General features: G+C 35.5%; 1 protein-coding gene across 3 annotated transcripts in view; it reads left to right on the top strand.

Annotated features, from left to right (window-relative positions):
* VGlut (Vesicular glutamate transporter) overlaps positions 1–25,564 on the top strand; it is a 78,261-nt gene that overhangs the window by 38,432 nt on the left and 14,265 nt on the right. For all 3 annotated transcript variants that reach the window (XM_034971435.2, XM_069500434.1, XM_069500433.1), the window contains exons 4-6: positions 22,284–22,396; positions 23,099–23,238; positions 23,597–23,851. In XM_034971435.2, coding sequence (XP_034827326.1) covers positions 22,284–22,396; positions 23,099–23,238; positions 23,597–23,851 — 508 coding nt within the window. The remainder of the gene's footprint in view (positions 1–22,283; positions 22,397–23,098; positions 23,239–23,596; positions 23,852–25,564) is intronic.

Genomic DNA, 25,564 nt, shown 5'->3' with positions numbered 1-25,564 from the left:
GGTATTGCACCCTCCAGACGTAGTCGATCAACGGCAAACAAATAAGTATATCGCTGGCACAATCGAATCTATTTCATATAAGCCCCTCAACTGAGTCTCTCACAGAGAAGCCTGAACATCAGAAGGACTACTTTGCGACAAGCTCTATATGAGGCGTTTGCAACTGGAGCTAACAAGATTCTTTGTGAATATCTCCTTTATATCTATGGGTAACTAGGCACCATGCACATGGGAAAAATAAAATATATTTACGTTTTTTACCGTAAATATACGTTAAACAATCTGTTTATATAAAAAGGCACAAAATAAATAAAGCTAATCAAATAAACATTAATTTAAAGAAGAAGAGAGTCTTGAATCGAATCAATTCACAATAATGTTATAGCCTTCTATCCTTTGCACCATTATTGGTTGCCTGGAAGAAGTCGCTAGGTAGCGATAGGGCAGCCAAATTGTACCTGCCTATATTTTTGTTTTGTTGTGTTTTCTTTGTACAAATTTTGTGGTGTGGTTTGTGGTGCTGCAACTATATTTTATTCACTCATTTATTTATAGCTAGCAAATATATATATGCACCTAATATTTTACTACATATATTTTATTATTGTGTACCTTGGTGTCAATAAACTATCTACCCCAAAATATACTCAAAATAATTGGTCAAAACTATTTTTCATTAATATAATTATTATTGATCCCCAGACCCCGACTAGGAGGCTGACGACGTCTTAACTACTAGGATATCACCGCTTACGAGTTGTCATATTAATTATTCATCAAACATTAAGTTTCATTAAGAAAGTAAACTTATGTGTTGCGGTTTCTTGGCTTGCATATACTAAATTACGAAAATAAAGTTGGTGGATGGGTTTCGTAAGCAAGACAAATCAAATATATCAGAGTCAAATGAGAGAGAACAAGTCTGAATTATTAGCATATATTATAGTGTTGTAGTAAAACGTTGGCTCAGTATTTAAATGGATTTCCATTTGTAGACTCGAAACATGAAAATAGCGTGGCTCTTAACAGAGAGGGGTTCTGTGTAGACTTGATAAAGTGGTACAAACGGCGATGCAAAAAGATTCATGGAGTCAGTAAATTATTCATTCTAATGTAGCTACTTAATTTGAATAACAAACGTTGGTTGACTAATTAATATGTGATGAAAACCATAGTATTTTATAAATTTTGTACCAAACAAAAGTGAGAAAATTTATTTCTAAATGTGTACGGACACATTTAAAAATAAACCTATACCTCTATATTATAATATGTTTTACCAGACAGAAAGATAACATTATAATAATTAGCTCCAATTTATTACAGTTTTGCTTTACTTTTACCTTTTAGATTTTTTTTAAACATGCCTAAAACATGCTTTAGAAGTCAACTTGTTAAATCTAAATTAAAGTTTTACTCTTTATTTGTATTTACAGATGACTTTAATAAACACGCGTTTCTGTTTCATTCCTTAGTCTACAGTCGTCGTACTTTTAAAGTATATTGCGTATCCTCATACATACGTATGGCGTAGGCTATTGTTGTTTTTCAAAGCCCATAGTAACGGTAAAATGTTTCGCCCAACTGAAAGGGGTTTCGTATGGTTTCACTCACTTCACTCAGCGTTTACAGATTTGTTGTAAGATCTCGCTGCTTTTATATTTGCGGCGCTTTTATTGAGTGTTTAGGAACCATAAAAATGTAAATTTGATTCCTACGAATCCTCGTTGAATGGCAACGCTTTTTATTGTGATGAGTTTGAGAAAATGATCAATAATGTAGCGGTCGCAGACGTTATGATCTCGAATATACGTTTTTTTGGAGATACATAGTATTTTCAGATATATATACCTAACGGTGTGAACAATAAACTGAGTTTTATAATCACCACTATCCCAACATCAACCCATCACCAGTTCACTACTGAGCATGGGTCTCCTCTCAGAATAAAAAGGGTTTGGCTATACTTTTCCATCACAGATTAGAGAAGTAAATCTCTAATCTGTGTTTACCACGCTGGCCAAGTGCTGATCTGCAGACTTCACACTTTTTGAGAACATTATAGAGCTCTTAAGCATGTATATTTCTACATGATGTCTTCTCTCACCGTTGGAGCAAGTGATGTCTAATTGCTCAAAACACAAATAACTCTGAAAGTCAGAGATGCGTGCCTGGGATCAAACCCCAGACCACGACTAAGAAGCCGACGTTTTAACTACTAGGCTATCACCGCTTACGACGTTCCATAATAATTCATCGTTAGAGTATTTAGCAAACATGAATCTTATCATGCTACAATATTAATATTTAAAACTAGAGTGTAGAGGAAAAGACAACTAAAACAAGACAAGAAGCTAGACAGCTAAAGTTTTTCTATACGGATTATTAATGTCTAGACAGTTTCGTTTGGAAGTATCGGTCTTTTCTAATACGGATATATGAGCTTGATATCACAAAATGGGAGCAACTTAAATAAGCATTAAGAAACATTTTGGCCTCTCCGGAGATAAGTTGCCTGATCCCCGGCCATTGTGATAGCCATCTGAGGAAAACTCCGTGAAAAGCCCCGGGTTCATTCCCCATTCATGGGGCGATTTGATTTACTTAAGATCTTTGGCTTGATACTGTCTATTAAGCGAGTGGTTCGCGAGGACGGTCTTTTATACAAGAATAATACGATGTGTTGCCCCGTTACTAACTGTCCCCTTAAATAAACGAGAGAGTTCTTTATACTACTTCTTTAAAAAAGATAAACCGCAAATCCGTTATACGATGCTTAAGCCTTTACAGTGGTCATAGCCAAATGGTTAAGAGTTAAGACATCGGCCTAGTAATATGTTCCTTGGACCTAATATCAGTTACTTTAGGGTGAAGCAACACATTGATTTTATTAATGTTAATTTTACCTATGTAAATATAATTGTGAGGAAACGTGCATGTCTATGAATTCTCCATAATAATAGGTGTGAATCTGCCTATCCCCACTTGGCTAGCGAGCTAGACTATGCCCTCTTCTCGTTCTGAGGTGAGACCAGTGCTCAGTAATGCACTCTCCAGGTTATACAGACTACTATTTATCCCGGAAAATCAAAGAGGTCCAACTAAATCCATGCGAACGAAGTTACGGGCATAATAATAATAATACGTTATAATAGAGAATTTACGTATTGCAAATCATTTGTAATCTGTATTTGTATATCTTTTTATATTTTGTCATAGCTTTTAGTTTAGTTTCAAAGGCATAATATTTGTAAAATCTAGTGCAAGGGGGTGTATTATTGAAGTAGGGTGACTTAACGCGTGGTTCCGGGCGAACGAACGGACGATTTATAAAATGAGTTTGCGGTGCAACCAACCCTTGATACCCCATTGGTTACGTCTCACTTCTTTATTAGGGACGCGATGACAAACGTTATCGATATGTATTTTCATACTTATTTATTTTGGTAATTCTTGCTCGATTCTAAGTTAAACTAATATCTATCACATAAGCTCTTTTTATGAATATTTTCAATCGTTGTTGTACCTATATTCCCTTTACAACCTTTTGCACCGCCAAGGGTCACTGGTAGAGACGTCTTATAGAGATAAGTGCTTCCCTGTCCACTTTTACTCTCTTTTTTTTCTTTATTGTTACAACTTGGTGGTAAAATAAATAAAAAAAAAGTTAAAGTCGAACTCGACCTTAAATGAATCCAATCGATATTATTGTTATATTTCTTTTAGTAGGTCTCCAAGAATTGAATGTTTGAGTAATTTATTTTGTTCCCTCAGGGAACACAATGAAAAATTACTCCCTGGGTGGTAAGTGACGATACAGTATAAAATAGAAGCGAGTTAACTTAAAAAGAATAGGTATCGCATTTTAAATTAAATAAATTAATTATATCTTTTATTTTAGACATATCTCCATTGGTTGTACAAATAAATTGTATCTAAGTTAGAGTGTTAGTAACAATTTTTCCTTATCATTGTCAGTAATGAATAAATAAATAAAACCGTGGTGTCCGTAAACTAGGTGCCCGGTGGCCATTATAGCCACCCAATGCTAAACAATAATAATTTGGACGACCTATTTTATCCGTAATGCCACCCAGGTTTCTGTTGTGGCTGCTACGAAAGCGCTGTAGGAGTTAGGCCTTCTTTTTGTGGATTATAGCATGAAAGTCAACAGTCCGAGCCTCCGTAAATGTCTTTTGGCAGGGAGCTGTAACTAGCCACGGCCAAGGCCTTCCACTAAAATAGAACTGAGTCCTAAAACAACACAAAAATAAATATACGCATGGGAAATGCAAATATTCTATTTATTATTCTATTTATAATAACTTTTATCGATGTTCTATCGCACATCACTATGTCACGGGCATTTGTCGCGGGCCGTCACCATTTTTCCCTCGCTACGCCATCAGTGGAAAGTTAAAAGCATTGAAAGACATATCGCGGGTTCCTTGCAGGATCTATTGTTCTCTTGCTCTTTGTCCCGGACCGAATGTTTTAATGTAATTGGCTTTGTGACGTATTTTAACATTCTTCCTATACATTGGGCATAAAATAGAATCCGTCCAGCTATTAACTTAATTGTATCATTTTGTGTGTTGTTAGAGCAAGTTATCGAGGTACGACATCTACCAATTGATTGTATATTTTTGGAGGAACAAAAACTGTATTAAGTATAACGAAACATGTAGATAGGTAATTTTTTGTTAGTAATGAATATAGCCATATTGATCATATTAATATTATCCCCTCCAAATTGTTGGATTGGTGCTGGGAATGGGTTCGACAATAAAATACTATGGAATTTGAACCAGTGTCTATATTTTTTAAATTAGATGGTAGCCCTTGACTGCGATCTAACCTGGTGATAAGTAAGGATGCAGTCTAAGATGTAAACGGGCTAATTTGTGAGGGATATGGCAGTTTTAATTAATAATAATTCCATGACTGTTATTGGTTTCTACATTGCATCGTACCGGAACGCTCAATCGTTTGGCGGCACGGCTTTGCTTGTAAGGTGGTAATTAACCAGGCCACGGCTAAAGCCTTCTACTAGACAAAGACTGTAATAAAGTATTTCAGTTCTGAACTAAGCTATTGAGTTACGCACACGAAATAAATTAGGGTTCAAGAAATATTATACGAGTATTGACTCCTTATCTGAATGAGTATAATACAAATTCATTTTGTACATTCTACATTAAGTTAGAGCTAGCGTGTATAGCAATAACTAGTGAGAAATAAAAGTCCTACATCCCTTTCGCTCACTATCTCGTCTCGCCTGACTCTAGTAAGTGAGTTGGATATAAATTGGGGCATTGTCTGCAAATCTGGAGCACTCAAGACTTTCTACGCCATTCTGCAAAAAATTGCGAAATTCACTATTTCTATATTTGGCTTATAATTTTATATTTATAGCTTGAATATAATTAAGAATTTAATATTCCTCAGAAATGACTTATTTGTGTGAATACAACCTGATGTAGTATATTTAACAAAACAAAATGCTTAGCTATGTTATAGGATTACTCGGTAACAACAGAACAATAATATGAATGCATGAAAATACCTATAGTCGTGACAGGTCGAGATGGCAATCGGGGAGGTAGCGCCCCGCACACCCGCACAGCCCCCTCGCTAACCCGTTGCGGGCGGGCGTGGGTGACGTGCGGGTGTGCGGGGCGTCCCCCGCCTCATACTCCGATTGTCATTTCAACCTGTCGCGGTCTCGGACAAAAGTACCTGTAGAATATTGTACTCAAAGTGAGATCAATAGAGCGAACTCTGACTTAGCTTAGACTTAAGACAGAGTTAAAATGAGAGCTATATCTCTCGCATAAATCTGTCTCGTTTTAACTCAATCTTAAGTCTGAGCAAAGTCAAAGTGCGCTCTACAGATCTCACCCTTACTGTCTTGCATTAGTGATTTTGCTATCGGGTATTTAATATATTTAATATAAGTCTAATTTAATGTATAGAATAAATTACTTCGCAAACAAAGAGAGAAAACAATCAAGTATTTTACAGTCGCAATTCAGGAAAAGTTTAAGGAATGAGATTACCATAAAGGAAGATAACATCTGATAGAAAATGACTATTAAACCGTTCCAGGATCCTTTCCTTAATAAGATTGCTGATCTTGAATGAAATCTTTTTGTTTTCCCTTTCTATGCCTATATCGTCGTTTCTTTCTTACTCGCCACGCATCCGTGATGAACTTCTGCCGTCGGAAAATAAGATCAATCGGTTGAGTGATTCAGCAATTTTTTGTACAAAAAAAAAATAGCTGTCAGCGGGGACTGTCCATAGAAGTGGAAACTTAAAACTGTGAAATGTTCATTTCTTGATTTTTAAATTATTCGTACCTAAGTAGTAATGAAAATAAAAATTTCATTATTATATTTTTAAATTAAAACCATTAACATTAGTCCACCACTTTGAACAAACGATTTAATTTTTTTAATCTTGAATTTTTAAGTTTATACTTATCCCAAAATTGCCCAACGCGCCTAAAGAAGTTTCTACGTAAAAATATACCTACTGGGTAGGTGTTAAATCATTTTATGAATTACACTATGCAGTTGATTTAGGAAATGATTAACTTTGTTTAAATATATGTTTATAGTTAAGTATTCAGATTCAAATTAATTTAAATGAGTTATTAATCACATCCAAATAAATGATATTTGAAAGTCATTATTACAGAAAAATATTTAATTGATTGTAAAATATAGTACCTACATTGATTGCCGCATTTGTATTCTACAATGATAGCTTGAACATATACCTACCTATAAGTGAATTGAAGAAAATTAATTATTAAAATTGATCTTTAAGATAAGAAAGAAAATGAAATTATTGTAGAATATCACTGCGGGCGAGGACAGAGGGAGCGTGGAACGCATTTCTGGCTAGTTTGATATCAGCTCCCGTGACGTCACTACGGTTCTATCGCTCGCGATCAAACGCGATAAATTACTGAACCATTAACAAAGTGTTTTCTCATCGTATTTCATTAGAACAGTGTACAATATACGTTTATAAAACCTGTAATTTTAACACCAAACAGCGAAGTTGAATTTACACAGTTTTTCTAAAATGTAACAAAAACCAGCGAGTTTCCCTTTTAAAAAGCATTATCTATAATGTACTTAAGTAATTCCACAGGTTGTTTTGCTTTACCCCAGGGATTTGTAATTGAAATAGATACTCTACGTGTAGGGAATAAGGTGGTAAACTGTTGAGGAAACTGAAGGGTGTGATTTCTAGTATAACCTGTTGATTCATCGCGAAGAAGTCCACAGGGAACATGTTTTGGCGTAGACTGCTGTAAGTAATATTGTTTTAATGATGTGTTTTTTTCATCTGTAAAATTGATTCTACTGGCTGAAAATGTAATTAGGTATAGTATACCTATAGTATTTTTTATGTAGAGTCAATATAAAGTAATATAATACATTTTGAATTGCATTTTTATTTTGAGAGTTGAGGTAAGAATTGCTTCTGCAATATTCCATTAAATTGCCAAATAGTTTTCTGCCTCTTGTTGTATCTAAGGTTGATATAATTATATTCGACATCTACATGAAGATATTTCTATAACTTTACAAGTAGGTTCAGTGTTCGATATATAGTGCACCTTTAAAGAAATTAATTTACTGAGATAATTAATTCAAGCTAGACTCCAAGAATAAGAGTAAGACCATGCCCCGTTCAAGCACATACCTTTTTACCCGTGCCTTGTCTGGGGTACGACATGGCTCCAACGAGATGTAGCGTGAGTCATCCTTTAATTAGACATGAAATTTTAGTAAAAGCCTATTTATAGATAACCAACTGATGTCCGCGCCTTCATTCACGTAGATTTACGTAGGTTTTAAGAATCCCGTAGAAACTTTTTGATTTTCCAGGATAAAATGTAGTCTATGTCATTCTGCAAATTTTTAACTATATTCATGCGAAAAATCATGTCAATCCGTTGTGCCATGTGTGATTGAAGGAAAAACTAATACACAAACACACTTTCGTATTTATGATATGAGTAGTGACTAGTGATATATTTGTTGACCCTAATTAATTAGTTGTGTAGTTACATTCAATTTCAGTTTCTCGGTACCTTTTCAATAAGGGCCACAATTACCTCTCCAAATGTCTTCAACTGTCAAGTAATTTCCCGACCCTTGTTACGGTATATCAAGTCATAGTTAAGTTTTATGCCTTCGCGATCACAGCATGTGATCATACTCATTCTGTGCCCTACACTACCGTCCTCAGGGACGGAATTACGTTGTCAGCCCTGCCAATTTGTTTTTATGATTGAACTAGCAGGGAGAAAAGTTGGCAACTTGTTTTCTGAGATTTATTTTTATTTGTATTACTATTGTTATATCATTTCAATAAGTGTGTCGAGCTACTTTTATTATTATTCTTTATATCACTACCTTACAACTAGCTCGGTTTGTTAGTTTGTCCTTAAAATAACGTGATTTTTTGTATGGATATAGGTAAAGAGATTGCCTACTTTTTATTCTGAAAAATCATAGAATTTCCACTGGATTTTTAAAAATCTATATAATTTAAAATGTTCCAACGATTTTTATGACTACAGTTACGCCTCCAATGCAATTAGACAATAAAACAACCGCTCGCTCTGACGACACCTTTATTACTAGTGAATTGTAGTGATTGTACAGTGCGTGTAAAAGTTATACCTACATAAAATGCACAAGTATAAGACATAATATAAGCACATCGTTTCAAAAATATAGCTATAACAGGTTTCACAATAAAAGAAAACTTCGAATAGATAAACTCATCAGGATATCATGACCGCTAGGTTTAACTCAGTCACTCGAAGCAATCCATCTCTATGCCCAATATCAAAATTAAGATACTAGCCGATACCTCCGGCTTCCCTAGCTACGTTATCTACGATACTTTCGCGTTACATAGAAAACCTACATGAAAAATCTCAAGTTTTCTAGACCCAGTTGTTTAATTAGTAGATTGATAAAATAAAATAAAAATAAAATAAAAATCTTTTTTATTCAAATCAGACGCCCGCCAGCCCCCGCCAAGACGAGTAAACTTTTACAAGTACCTACTTTCGAATCGTCGGATGCATCTACCACTGGTTCGGAATGCCTTGTCAGTTAGCTGGTTGATGGCTGGTGCTAGCTGGTGCAAGTCAGCTAGAACCTTAATAAAATGACTAAATACCGATCTAATCTAAGTAAGCCTGTTACTGTATTTACTGTCCCACGGCTGGGCAAAGGGTTGCCTCAGTTTTCTCCCTAATCTGTGCTTATTCAGGCCACCTAACTGTAAAATCCAAAAATGACATAGGTAATGTTAGTAGCTCTTCATGTTTCTAATAATAAATTATTATCAGTTTACCTGAAAGCCAGAATTGTAATTTATCACACTTTATGAAGTTTGCACGATAAGCGTGTGATATGAATTCTTGTACGAACGTGTTTACTATTAGAGAGAGAGAGCCAGCGCGTGCCAGACCTTCGTTATTTTATAAAAGCTGAAAATTTCACTGCGTATTATCCCCAATACAGGGAGGAACGGTCAGCGACTTTGCGAAGTTTGGATCATGATGGCTTTGAGAGATAATGGGTAATAAAGGGCTAAAAATCTTAGGTCAAAGTATAAAGTCGATTTTTTTATATTTTCTTCGAAATAGTATTACAAATCACGTCATACATTTGCCTGACACTCAGTGTCGTGGCAACTCCCTGCAAGACGCCTTTAAAGTTTAAAGTTTTACCACGGCCATACCGAACGATGCGGGAACGTCTACGACGCGCATCTATACGTGCAGATGCAATGGTCGCATAGGTGTGCATGGCGCCAATAAATATGGTACGGCTGAGGTCCCCTTTTTGTTAGTCGCGTAGGTTTGGATGACGCTAAATATGATGATGATAAGGGCAGGCATGTTTGAAGTTGTTTAAAATGCAAGTAAATACCTATTAAAATAAAAACTACTACACTTGTTCCATGTGACGTAGGAGCACCACTTGTAATAGATGTTTTTTACAACGCCAGACTTTATTAGAGCCACCTGAGTAACCTGCTACTTCAACCTTTAAAAATTGTGACCCCGAGATAGACGTCCTGGTAGATCCTGTGGGCCATTCTCTATTAACGGGAGAAGTACCTCGAGACTGATTTTCAGCTTTTGTGAAACACCTTAAAATTTACTAAGGGCTCTCGTGCTATTATATCAAACTAGCTGATGCTCGCGACTTCGTACGCGTGGATTTAGTTTTTGAAAATCCCGTAGGAACTTTTTGATTTTCCGGAATAAAGAAGTAGCCTATGTCACTCTCGTCGTAAACTATACCTACCCATGTAAAAAATTACGTCGATCGGTTTCTCCGCTGCGACGTGATTGAAGGACAAACCAACAAACAAACACACTTTCGCATTTATAATAGGGGTAGTGATGTCATATTGGTGATGGAAATCGATAGCAATCCTGGCGACACAATTACGAATATTAAAATTGCCTTTACGAAACGATGTCAACTTAGTACGCCATTGGGAATATGCCCATGGGACCTCTATCCAATTGCCTGTGTCTTGTACTTTTTTCCATTTTTTCTTTATTGCTGTAGATCATTTTCAAGCCTTGGAAAATATTATTTATTTTTAAACAAACTTGCGCATAGAATGTTCTTTACCTGGATATTGAGTTACTAGGTAAAAAGGATTCATCATTATCAACAACCCTTCGTGCATCGCCGCGGACCACTACTCTCAGAATAAGAATTGTGGACATTGTCCACAACGCTGGCTAGACGAAGAGATTCGAATAATTATTACTTAGATTATATAAATAATTTGTCAGGTGTATTTTGTGGAGATATATTTTTATACAGGAAATTTATCATACCGCAAAATATGAACCACGGTACCTACTATGATTCATAGTTCATCCTCATAGGTATGTGTGATTAATAACTTCGTTAACAAACCCCTCAATGTTAGGAGTTCATAAACTTTTGATGACAGTATGACGTCTAAGATCCAATTGCATAACAGGCGGTTAAAGTTACTTTATGGTTACCGTTAAACTTTGGCCATCAATAAAAATAATTATGTTGCACAAGTCAAGTTTTGTTAGCTTTAGTTTAATATTTTACCTTCAACCTTAATCATGGAGGATAGAATACGGATTTTGTCTTTTTATGGATGGTTAACTTTAACGGTAGCTGTTACATAATTACAACTACCTGTAATGCAGCTGGACCTAAAAGGTTATTGTGCTACGGCTTCACACTAATTAAGATCGCATAAATGGAGAACATGCGGAAGCCTCCGCTATTTAATTAGCCTCCCCCGCCGGGACTTACGACAATTATACACCATTTATTTTGGTATTTAGAATCAAACTTCTCTATAGTTTCCATACTTATATTATAAATGCGATAGTGTATCTGTCTGTCTGGTAGGTTTTTGAAGCCCATCCGCTGAACCGATTTTAATGAAATTTGATAAGGTCCCGTAAAATCAAAGAGCTTAAACATTTCTCAGTACCTTGAAGAGTCCATGAAGCTGTTGTTCCCGGTTATTATCACTAACATCTCATAATAATTATTATTTAGTCGAAATCGAGTCGAGCCGCATGAGGAAAGGTCTGGAAATATACCGCTTTTTTATTCCAAGTAAACCTTTTACTTTTATGTGATTAATAGAAAGGGTCAGGACCCTCTGCTATGAGAAATATGGAGCAGACAGATACACTATGGGGAAGATCTACATCGCACCGGAGGAGCGCACTTTGACTTTGCTGACTTAAGATTGAATTTAAACGAGACAGATTTATGTGAGAGATTTGACTCTGTCTTAAGTCTAAGCAAAGTCAGAGTGCGCTCTATAGATCTCACCCTAAGTATTCTTATCATCGCGCATTCTGAAATACATAAATTGAATTGCTACGAAGCCTACGTCTGCTACGAAAGAGCTACGGTATCGGTCATTACTCTCACCCCTTGAGTTTACACAATTCGTTCGCACCGTGTAAACCATTTACACCCTAAGCCAGGGTATTTGCGTAATTGATATTTACAACTAACCTGGATTTCAAAACGCTTTTCGGGATTAAGCGGGGATTTGTACGGATCTTTCTTCTTCGAGAGTTCTCTCCAATTTATTTACAGTGTGCCGTATAAGAACTGATTACATTTTACAGTCGGCTATAAGCAATGAATTTTTGTAGTACCTTTTGTAGTATCTATTGTATAAATCAATGAGTTATCTAGGTATTTATGTTTTTTTATTAGCTGGTTTTTGTTTTTAGGGTTCCGTACCTCAAAAGGAAAAAGGGACCCTTATAGGATCACTTCGTTGTCTATCCGTTTGTCTGCCGTGTCTGTCAAGAAACCTGTAGGGTACTTCCCCTTGACTTAGAATCATGTTGGCGGGTAGATATTTAGGTCTTACAGCACACGTAAGGCGAAAAATCTGAAATTATTAATCCGAATTTATTAAACTTTAAAAGTGTCTGGTAAGAGGTTGCCACCATACTAACTGTCTGGCAATGCATGACGTCGTGATTTCTAATACTACTCTGAAGAAAATATTTAAAAAAATAGACTTGATACTTTGACGTCAAAGTTTGATAAAGATTTTGTACACCTTTATTACCTGTTTTCTCCCAAAGCCACCATTATCCAAACACACATCCAAACAAACATTCCTCCCAGTCTTGGGGACAGTACGCAGATAAACTTTCAGCTTTTATAAAATAAGGTCTGGCACGCGCTGGCTCCTTAGAGCCAGATCCTTTAAATCGGTGTCCGATTTTAAGACATCATGATGTTTTAAATCCGTTTCACACAATCATACGCACGTCAAATTACATATATACCTATTAATTACAAGTAAGTAAGCGTAATAAAATCAATTTCTACGAAGTACACGTTTTGTATATGTATTGTACAGGAGGGATGTCGACCGATCGTAGAAATTCAAGAAACAATAAAGGCCGAGCTGGAACGTGCGCACCGCACCTCCCGCCAGATTACCGACAAAGAGAATAAGAATCCGAACCAAATATCACCGCAAATACGCGCTATGTTGTTTGCTTTCCATTTTTATGATATTTCTATTTGGTAAACTCCCTTTTTCGAGAAAATAAAATTTAAATTAGAAATACAGTTCTACTGAAAGGTGGCTCGGAGCACGTTTCGCATTGTTTGATTTTGCTTTTCAGTGTATTTCATGAAATTCGAATACGGATTTTAGTGCTTAATGTTGAATTTTTTTATAAAGTAGCTCATTGAAAAAATCCTATTATTGAAGTGAAAAAATATCATCATACCTACTTAATATTTATAATAACATTATGCCCGCGACTTTGTTCGGGTGGATTTGGGTTTCTAGAAATCCTGTGGAAACTTCAATTCTGCGGGATAAAAAATAGTATATCCGTTTCCAGGTTGCAAGCTGTCTTTGTACTAAACATCAAAACTGGTTCAATAGATGGTCTGTGAAAAGATAGCAGACAGACAGACAGACATTCGCACAAACTTTCGCATTTATAATATTAGTAGCGCTGGGTGACGTGCGGGTGTGCAGGGCGTCTCCCCGCCTCATACCCTGATTGCTATCTTGACTTGTCGTTATATTCCGTTGTAGTATAAATACCTACAAAATTACTGCGCAGATTAATTTTCTACCATCAGTCATCACAGACCACACAAATTTCAAACCCCTATTTTTCAAAAATCCTTTCTTAGCGGATGTCTATGTTAGAATAGCTATCTACATGCTAAATTTTAACCCGATCCGTCCAGTAGTTTGAGCTATGCGTTAGCCGTTGATAGATCAGTCAGTCAGTCAGTCAGTCAGCTTTTCCTTTTATATATTAAGATTTATCAGAGTTTACGCCCCAAATCAGTGGGATATTGTTTTCGTCACAGATTTCCACCTCGTTCGAATCCACATTCAGCCCCGGTCATAAAATAAATCTGGCCATAAATAAAAGCGGAGTCGCTAACAAGCGTCTCGGGTTCACCAAGTGATATTTCTTGGGAAGCATCGCCATTTTTGTCATAACTCTATTATGTCCGCGGAAGAAATGTGAGAATGTGGCATGATTTATTGATAGGCTATTATTTTTATCTTCATTATTCTGTATTTCTTAATTAGGAACTAACTAAACCTTAATCTAAGTTAGAAAGGAAGAGATATAAACACTTATAATTTTGGACTACTAGCACATATTCTAATTAATTAAATAACTGCTGCTCATAGATTAATAACTATATACTGCTGCTAATTAAATAATAGCTGCTCATAGATACCATTATATGTGTAGCTAAGTATCTTTACTAATATTATAATTGTGAAAGTGTGTTTGCTTGTCCTTCTTTCACGCCCTAACTATAGTCTATTTTTAATCCCAAAGACTAAAATGACAACTAGAAATGTAAAACTTAAGCAAAATCGTGTTGTCCTCATGGTTCCGGTTCGGATTAAAATCGTTAATAAAATAATATTTCGTGCATAACGAATAAAATAAACATATGAGATGTGTGACTACAAGGTTAAAAAGTAGCACTAACCACATATATATTAGTTGAAAGAAGTATAGAATAAGTAGTAACAAAAATACAAAAAATAATTCACCTTAGGAAGTTTTCAATAGTATATAAAAGTCATAAATTGAGAATCAGCCCATATTTATTTCATTTGAATTGGAATTATTTTCAACACATTTTGTTCATCACATTACACATCTGACAAGAACACCTACAAATATTTATCGGAAAGTATCGATTGCATCACATCACTATTAAAGCCGTAAAAAACAGACAACACATGAAATGTTAATTTGGTTTCCGGGATTAAAAAATGGACTGTAATCTTACAGACTTTATGTTCGGCATTGAGATACCTAGTTGAAAGGACGGAGAGTAACATAGGCTACTTTTTATCCCAGAAAATCAAAGGGTTCCCACGGGATTTTAAAAACCTAAATTCACACGAATTAAGTTGCAGGCATCAGCTAGTAAAATTTATAAGACTAAAAATTTAAAGTACCTACTTTGAGAAAAAATATAATTATTTGTTAGCTGTGTAAGTAAATGTACAGTATTTAAAAGTTGCAGCAATGGTTTGTGTCGCGTGGTAGCAGTCATCCGTAGCTTCCTAATAAGGCTTCTACATGAATTACATGTTTTATTCACATGAAGCGGCTTTCCTAAGTTGACAAAGCTTTTCACTGACAAGTTTCCATGGAAAAAATAGTTAGATAGGTACTAAGATTCTTCTCAAAAATTTCTGGAAAGAATCTAACCAACTCTCAGTGAATGGAGTGAGCTTTAAAAGGAAATAAGGAAAGAAAGAACTAATTAATTCAGTCAAAGTTCTTATTCAGTCTAACCTCATTTATATTTAAATGAAGTGCGGGGAGAAAAAAATAGTAGTATGTACAGTATTTATTCTTATTCTTGCCTGTTGCACTTCCCATTCAAGAAATGTACGTGCAGTAGGTACATTTTTTTTACAGAAAAGTTATTATTAAGCAAGATGTTGAAAAGGTATTATGATCTAGTTAGATTACATCATACTCTTGATGTATTATTATCATCTATATCTACTAATACTATAATATTATAAATAGGTAAAGTTTATAAGTCTGTTTGTAGGGGTTAATCACGAGTAGATAGCTACATTATTCCTGAGTGATATAGGCTATAGTTTAAACGCTAAAATATTATTATGAGCTAAGTTGTAGCATTTTTTTCTTAAACATAGCTGAAATATGTTATTGGTTGGAGTTTTGAAGTCTTGGAGTTTTTTTATTTTCAAATTATTTATTAATTTGAAATAGTAGTTAAATTATATAATACAATGAATCGGTTAACTTTTCGGCTTTGTCCATAACCACCATAGTTATACATTTTACGATCCCCGATCGCTGGGTGGTCGGGAAACAAATTTAACCGACAATTGTAAATCAATTAGAGGGGGTGACTCCTGGGGTGTAATAGCTACCCCTCCTCCCACGTACTCACCAGGGCCGAAATCGGTGTTTTATTTAGTACAAATAAAAAATACCATCTAGTTTTATTCGATATTTTAAATTTATGCAATGCTTACATAGTAGCTATACAAAGTAAATTAAAAATATAAAACTTTTTATATAAAAGCTATAGAACTAATAAATAATTTTAAAGGATACAACCACTGAAATAATTACATTAACAAGTGTTGCTTTAAAAGAAGTTTAGTTGTTTGTGTATAATAATGAACTTTTACTAAAGGAATTAACTATCACCATAATACCTCCCTGTGTGAAGGTATTCATAGAGAGTTTCAAGTGCATATTGTGATACGTTAAGTGCCCCCTCTGCCTCTTAACGTCTTACACAGAAATGTCTTTTAAAATTGAAGAAATCTACCTCTATTAGTTAAATTGTTTGTCCTAATCTACAAATTGGTGTTCAGAATAACTTATGTGTTGTTACCATTAATATGTACTCAAATATTTATGCTGGAATTTCATTTCAAACTTGACCTTCTTTGAACTTTATATCCCTCAAATAATCCCTACCTACCCATATTATAAATGCGAAAGTGTGTTTGTTTGTCAGTTTATTGGTTTGTGTTTCAATCACGTCACAACGGGGCAACGGATTGACGTGTTTTTTTGCATGAGTATAGTTTAAGACCTGGAAAGTGACATTGGCTACTTTTTATTTCGGAAAAACAAATAGTTCCCACAGGTTTTTCAAAAACCAAAATCCACGCGAACGAAGTCGCGGGCATTAGCTTAACTTTTTATAATAAAAATGGTAATTACTTGATAATTTCCGTAGGCTTTTCGTAGAACCTAATAAGTAGAAATAATACTATATATCTATATTCATAGGGAAATCTACGGATATTTACAGGATACATACCGGCAACTAGTGCGAATTTCTGTATCGTAGGCTGCAGACTCACAGGCGAGATATTTCGCGTTTATTCTCCAATAATTAAAACGCTCGTTCGAACGTACTTGGCAGGAAAATGAAATTAAAATGCGCTGACAGCAAATAGGAGACATGCAGGTGCGAGTCTGCAACTGAACTGCATATTATGGCGGTAATCCTATAACGTCCGCTATCGCTGTTCTTATTACAAACTTTACTTACTTAGCTGTTTTATAAAATAATCTAAAAGCCGTTTATAAAACTTTCGAAAAAGCATAGTGTTTTATCGAAACCAATAATGGAATATTCACAAACTGAAATATAGAACAGAATAGAATCACTAAGTACTTATTGCAAACTTAACATAAGAGATTATGTTTTGTTTTGTTAATGTACTTGTAATGTTTTTTAATGATGTACCTCTGCTAGGCAACCGAAAAATAAACGAAAAACAAAGCCAGATTCCGGTTGGACAGGGAATAAAGAGGATTTATATTTTCACCGCCGGTGGTCGCCCGTGTTGCATAAAAGTATCTTTATACCTATAAGTAGTATTTAAGGTGACGCAGTCGAGTCGCGCTCGACCGAAATTTCCGACGCACGTGGGTAACTTTCACCTTACATTGTATGAGAACGGTGAGAGGCACGATGGTTTGGGTGGTGAAGTTAAAAATATTAAATGTATGTTTGCAAAGTAAAGACATTTCAACTAATAAATAAATAAACTATATTTAAAGTTAAATTGTTTTCAAATTTTCACACTCCTAATCTTATTTATTTACGCCCAAAGTTGTCATAATTTTAAAGTCTTTTAAGTGTTAAAATAAGAATATTCGGAGGCTCGTAACTTTAAAATCAATCTTTTTTTATATATATTTTTTAAATCAATAAACCTAGATAATAGCAAGGCAAACCATTATAATACTTAGTTTTGAGCGTACAATATCAAAATATAATGTAGTAATCACGTTTGTATGAAGAGGACACCGTACTGCGCCCTCTTAACCCTGTGTAAAAGAGAATATAAGTAATCACTACGTTTTTTCCTATGTGATGGTCAGGCACGTACAGTAGGTACGTATCAAGCATTTAATGTTTAATGTAGTTTAATACTATACTTTATAAAATTTTCTAAACACAGAGAGTCATTGTGCATCACGATTGAATTAGAGCGCTCTCCCTCCTGTCACTGTTCGTTGTTTATCAGAGTAGACGTTGGCATAATGAGTACCTATAAGTATGTAATAATAGTACTGTAGAGACCAATTTAATAAATAAATGGTTATACTACTGCTGTGATAGACGTCGGTTTATACGTCAGTCTCCCATTCGGGAGGTTGGGGGTTCGATCATATTTTTCGTTAATATAAAATGTAGCCTATGTCACCTGGACCATAACAACGAATTAATTGACACCTCATTCATTAAAATCGACCCAGTAGTTTAGCTACTACAGTAGAACACACATAAATACAAACCGACATACATATATACATAAACTGCCAAAATCATAACCCTTCCTTTTGGCTTTGCCGTAGTCGGGTAAAAACAGTAGGACATGGAAAACTACAGATGCAGTCCTAAGTTCCACGAGGGAATAAAAGGATTCAATCATCACCATCATCATAAAAACAAGAAGTTCACTTAATTAAACAAATCTCATATTGGTAGCAAAAAGACATCAAATCGTAACGCGTAAAGTCGGTTTAAAATATTCATAAAATCAAGGTTACTGGCGTGTAAATTCATTTTTCCGCTGACAAAAGTAATAAATGTGGCTATCTGTTCGCTCCCCTTGCTGTAATGAATCGTTGGATAAAAGGCATAACCAAGTGGAAACGACGCGCGACGACGCGCCCCCCGACGTCGCGCGATCCCCGATAATGCGTTTAGTTCTGACTGGACGAGATGACACGTCAGCATTCAGCAGCTATACCAGTTTAGGGTTGCTTACATTGATCTAGACATAGCATGCTACTTATAGTAATCGCCTAAGTACTACTGCTCAGATATTACATACTTAGCTGGATTTGGTGAGAGCTTTTATGGTAATGTTTGAAAAATATGCTGACCCACACCGTCTTCACTCGAGTGGAATTTTTGAAAACCTTTCCCGGAACACGTATTTTTTCATTCTTAACTTGAAGTCCAAATCCAGTTTACATAGATATATAACATAAAAAATAACCAACCAACTACCAATTTTCACTCCCTCTTACCCCACTATGGGTGGAATCTTAAACAATTCTTTCTGTGGGTACTTAGATACGTCATACAAGAAACACTGTCAAAATTTCAATTTTCTAAAACCGGAGATTAAAGGCTCCCCCACACAGCCGCGTTATTAGCGGTCGATAATATCGCATGCGTTATTGCGATATCTGTTTTCAGTACATTTTGTATTAGGATGGTCATGTAGGCGATAATAACGCCGCAATGGAAGTAGGACGTATTATCGCAGCAGTGTGTAACTACATGACCATCCTAATACAAAATGTACTGAAAACAGATATCGCAATAACGCATGCGATATTATCGACCGATAATAACGCGCTTGTGTGGGGGGAGCCTTTAGGATGTGCGTTGATAAATCAGTCAGTCAGGACAAGTATTTTTTATATGTATCTATAAATTGGTGCATTATCAAACCAAAGATAGGTGTCATTAAAATAGGTATATGCAGGGTAGCAAAATAAAACATAGATAATCTGTTATCAGCTGGTTCCCCCTTTGATCGCTTAGCTATTGTGTCGCTAATGCACCCTACACACTGCCTGTAATTATGTGACGTCACACTAAATGCGGTAATTACTGTTTCGTTCTGGCACATCTACACCCCGTAACGTATAATTTTGTAAATTGCTCAAATATCTGCTTATTTAACTTAGGCATGATATTTTTAACTATGATGTTGTAACGGTCCGTAATTAGAGTTACACGGGACCTGTAAAACTCGATAACATTTTGTATAATTTTGAGTGTGTAATTCTGTGGGCTGTTCTTGGATAAATAAAATAAAATAAAAATAAATGTTGTAAATATAACTGCAAAACTATTTCTAAAAAGCGATCAACTGCAAAAAGTCGTAATTGAGTTATCGATAAAAAATAGGAGAATTTTCAAACCTGATGTTTCTAATAAAGAATGTGACGTAAGACCCTAACTAAAAAAACTCGGTCATATGTATTATTATTTTGTAAAAAATTGTTTCTTTAAATTTCCACGTTTTTGACGCTATTTGGAATTAGGACGGGAGAAATGATACCTATATTTTATATTTAAACGCGTTATAAGACAGGGTAAAAACACTCTTAGTAAAAAAAAAAAGCAAATTAAATGAAATTAAGTATCTCAATAATAATATGATCTCCATTTTTTAATATAACACTGTGCTTAGGAACCTATCAGAAGCAGGGACAATTAATTTTGGGTAGCAATTAGGACTGACCGACTTCCACGCAGCTTCCAACTTTTGTAACTAACTCTGTCCTCTCCAGCACTATGACCGTACAAAACTTTCTTCTGTCAGTAAATACACGTATACCCTATAAATTAAACGCAAAAGTGGCTATTTTGTAGCAGAATTCAACCACATCCAGTTTCCCGAGACAGACAAGAGACAGACTTAACCTGTACGTTGCCCGGTTACTTACAGTTAAAAAATGTAAGAGCCTTACGAGCGCTTTTTTGTGCAGTAACTATTTAATTAGGTTGGTACAGTTCCTATTCCGAACCAGTGGTAAATTAAAACTACCTGACTATTCATAAGTACTTGTAAAAAGTTTACATGAATAAAAAAATTCTATTCTATTCTATTCTATTCCTAACCATTATTAAACAGATCTTTCAGATCTGCCTAGTTAAAAGCCAATTCGATACAAATTATCTTATTACAAAAACTTTAGGCGTGGTCTATCCTCGTGGTCCTATACGATGCACGATTTTAACGTCAGTTTTAAACCACAGCGTTTTTGTAATAAGGTCTTTGAATACTTTTTTACTTATAGACTAGTTCTTATCAGCAAGCAGAACTACTGCCAAATTCAGGTGCTCCTTAGTATTGACTAAAATTTTGTTAGGATGGTTTGCTTTGTGACTAAAATCACTCGGGCGTCGGTATTTCTGACGATTAACAGCGTCGTACAGATGTGTCTTCTTTTGACAATAACTAAATATTCAGGGTTAGCTATACGTTAAAGACTATCCTATATTTCTTAGCTATATCTTAGTTTTTAAAAACGTATGATTTTCTAATTCGAAGCAATATATTAACATCATAGTGGTTTTAGACGATCGGAAAACGATTCTGCACTTTTCGAAGAAGCCTCTGGATAAGACGTGAAGTGGCGACGCGAGTACGACTCCCCCACGTTGCGTAATAGAATATGCACTTGAACGATCACTATGAATATTATACATATATAATGTATATACATTTCCTCGTTAAACTAATTAAACTTTATTGTGCTTATTTTACTTCATTTTTACCCGCGATGGAACGCAGATGGTATTTAGTTATTGTTATCCTCCAAGAGCACTAGGCGTTAATACGATTTTTGAACATTTCAAAATTTGTCGGTCATATGCCACCGAGGGTGAAATTGAAAATACCGGCTGAACTTTTAGTTGCCCACAAGATGGTGTGCATTGTCAATATTATAACTTTGTATTATTCGAAAAAGCAACTGCTGAGTAACTTGCCGGCTCTTCTTATTAGAATCTGCATTCTAAGCCGGCTGTGGTAGAGTCACAGACTTGGAATAAGATAAACTAGTTGTCTTACATGAATAAATAAATTACGATATTTATTTTGATATAAAAAAACCGGCCAAGTGCGAGTCAGACTCGCGCACTGAGGATTCCGTACTCCAGTCGTATTTTTTTGACATTTTGCACGATATATTAAAAACTATTATGCTTACTTACTTTGAAAATTGAAAATACTAATTGTTTTTCAAGAACACATTTTAATTTTTTTTGTCATCTATCTACATACTCACGATTTTCGGATTTATTCCTTTACTTGCTATAAGACCTATGTACCTACCAAATTTCATGATTCTAGGTCAACAGGAAGTAACTACCCTATAGGTTTTCTTGACAATCACGACGGACAGACAGAAAGACAACAATGTGACCCTATAAGGGTTCCTTTTTTCGGTACGGAACACTAAAAATTGTTTCCGTGGGCACGTAGGTAATTAAGTCAAGTCTAACTTGTAGATCGCAGTCAAGGGCTAACTTGTATATAAATAAAATAAAAATAATTTACTACCTTTATAAAAAGATACTTGCTGTTGAATTACTCGTATTAATTAATTCTTTTAAAAATATTTTTATTTCTCACAGAAACACTCAATATGAAAACTTTCACGTGGAACAGAAGGGCTATGATCAGATGTACGATGGCGAAGATCTCGAAACGCCACCGTCTCCTGAAAGACCACCTCCGCGGCATATAGGTAAGTGTTGTAGGAAGTTATTTTTTATATCTTTCAGTATCGAGGATATCTTTTTTCATTGCTCAGTATAATAGTAATTATTATATTTTTCTTTATAAAAATATACACAAATTAGTTTAATAAACTGATAATACAACTAACTACATGGGGATTGGAAGTCCCCCCCCCCACTAGGTGAACAGACGACATCAGACGAGTCGCAGGGAGCCGCTCGATTCAGGCGGCGCAAGACCGTAGGGTGTGTAAGTCCCTACAAGAGACTACGTCCAGCAGTGGACGTCTATGGGTTGATGATGATGATGAACACAACTCGAGCGCCCATGGCAAAAGTCCTTTCCTGTGCTTGAAAAAAGCTAAAAGTTTGCTTCACTAGGTTCTTGGTCCATATGGAATCAAAAACAGGGTAAGTTTGCAAATAGTTTATGTTAAGCCTAGTTTATTTCTGATGGGAGGATTCGGTCGTGGCTAGTTACCACCCAACCGGCAAAGCCGTGCTGCCAAGTTCCGTGCCGTGCGTTCCGGTACGATGCTGTGTAGAAACCAAAGGGGCATGGGTTTATTAAAAACTGCCATACCCCTTCCAGGTCAGCCCGCTTCCTTCTTAGACTGCATCGTCACTTACCACCAGGTGAGATTGCAGTCAAGGAGTAAAAGCTAATCTATAAGTATAGTAAGTATAATAAAATGAATTTATTCATTCAGACAAATACGTCCGTGCGGAATGCCCATGTTTGACGGCCCGCTACACCGTAGCACTGCTAGCGTGTTTCGGCTTCAGTATCATGTTCGGTATGCGATGCAATATGAGCATGGCCAAACTTAAGATGACCGAAAAACATAATGTGAGTATTTTAATTAATTTAGGCAATTTTTTTCACCCTAGACATATGTATGTATAAGATTTTTGACAGTCGTATTATTTTCTACATACACATTACATTTCTTCTATACTATAATACTATATAACGGAGCAACGGATCGGCGTGATTTTTTGCATAGTTATACTTAAAGACCTGGAGAGTGATATAGGCTTTTTACTTTTTATTCCGAAAAATATTGCAATTCACACAATAATAAATCCTAAGTATCAAGCAAACAGAAAAATGGTACTAAGGTGACAGCAAGGTACAAGTTACAGTGAACGGCCTGTAATAAGAAACAGCTGATAAATAAAAACGATAATAAGTAACTATTTAACAGACCTCATCTGGAGTCACAGAAGATACGCCGTTCAACTGGACCGTCAGCGTGGAATCTTCAATAGATTCGTCATACTTCGCCGGCTACCTCATTACTCAAGTGCCGGGAGGATTCCTCGCTTCCATGTACCCCGCGAACAAGATCTTCGGTGTTGCGATTTTCGCTTCAGCCATATTTAATATGGCGATCCCTGGAGCAATGGCTGTTGGACCCGTGGCGGTTGTGCTCCTAAAAATCTCACAAGGATTCGTTGAGGTACCTTTTTATTTATTACTTCCTTTAGCCTGTGACTGTCCGCGGTACATAATATTATGTAATTTTTGCTGTTACTTCTGAATAGTAAAAGTAGCTTTCTATAATGGTGAAAGAATTATTAAAATCGGTTCAGCGAATTTATCGATAACATTCAAACAATTCGAATTTCAACTCGTACTTTACACGCTAGCGAGCAAAATTACCACTTTCCACGCAGGTTTCAATGGGCAAAGGAATCCTTTCCAAACGAGTGAGATGAAAAAAATGGTACCTTCTCCAATCGTTAAAGACTAGGTCAGGTCTTTAAGCAATCCAGACCATCAGGACTTCTTAAAATTGACGTAAAATGTTTAAAATTATATTTTCTACTAGCTTATGCTCGCGACTTCGTCCGCGTGGACTACACAAATTTCAAACCCCTATTTCACTCCCTTAGGGGTTGAATTTTCAAAAACCCTTTCTTAGCTGATGCCTACGTCATAATAGCTATCTGCATGCAAAATTTCAGCCCGATCCGTCCAGTAGTTTGAGCTGTGCGTTGATAGATCAGTCAGTCAGTCAGTCAGTCACCTTTTCCTTTTATATATTTAAGATTAGATTTTGTCGTATTTTCTTTCCCAAACTATCTATCGAATATAATTAATTGTATATCAAAGATTAGAAGGGTGCAAAATAAAACAGACATGTAACAAGAACAAGCGTCATGTCACACGCTTTAATTTTGAACATTTGGCATTCAGTTCGTGACAAGGCATGATCAAGCTTATTATGGATGCTCAAATTTTGAAGCCCAAGCCCGTTGCGAATGTAGAGCGTCACGTTTGGTCTTATCCCCCTTTTAATAGTCCTTTAGGTATTGACAGTGGGATCATGAATGTTTAGAAATTGCTAACATTGTAAATATTACATCAATGTTAAAACACTATTTGCTAGTCAAAAATAAAAAAAAATGGCATTCAGTGGGAACTGCCAACAGAAGTGAAAACTTAAAACTATGTTAATATAAGTGTTTTATTTTTGAATTTTGTAATTAGTTGTAGTTGAAATTAAAAATTCATAATTTGTAAATTAAAGCCATTAGTTTACACGCAATACGTCATACTTATAAGTAGCTAAAAATATCCTATTAATTGTAAATCGCCTAAGGTGCCTTAAGAAGTTTGCACTTCAAAAAGTAGGTGTATGTAACTTCCAAATTGAAAAGGATATAGATATTTATATTTTTTCAATGATCTCTATTTTCAATCGTACTTGAGTACAGTCGAAATCGTCTCCCGAAGTACAAAGCCTCTTTAGGATTATTGGGCCCTCGGTTGCTATGGTGACGTATTTATTCGCCTGTACCCGGCTTAGCAGAGTCGTCAATAGCATGGTATCCTATTAAATCTTACATTGAGATATCGAAGCGGTCGTATAAAATACATTTTATCTCGATTTCTATGTCACATTATCCGCGATAAAGGTATTGAATAAATCATATTAGTGGAATTGATTCCACGTAGAATAACACATTGTAGATTTGGCAGATGACAATAATTTCGTAACGAGAAAGAAGTACCACTCTTGTTCGAGCATAGTTTTAGAGAGATAGGTACGCCCCGCACACCCGCACATTACCCGCGTTTACATAATATTAACGTCACGCTATACGGAAAACGATCGATGACGTCACATGGCGTAAACGACTATTTTTTTAATTTTTTAACATAAAAA

Source organism: Maniola hyperantus, chromosome 8, assembly GCF_902806685.2.
Source record: "Maniola hyperantus chromosome 8, iAphHyp1.2, whole genome shotgun sequence".
NCBI classification, from domain to species: domain Eukaryota; kingdom Metazoa; phylum Arthropoda; class Insecta; order Lepidoptera; family Nymphalidae; genus Maniola; species Maniola hyperantus.
Note: the sequence above shows the minus strand (reverse complement) of the source record. Positions and strands in the feature narration are given on the sequence as shown.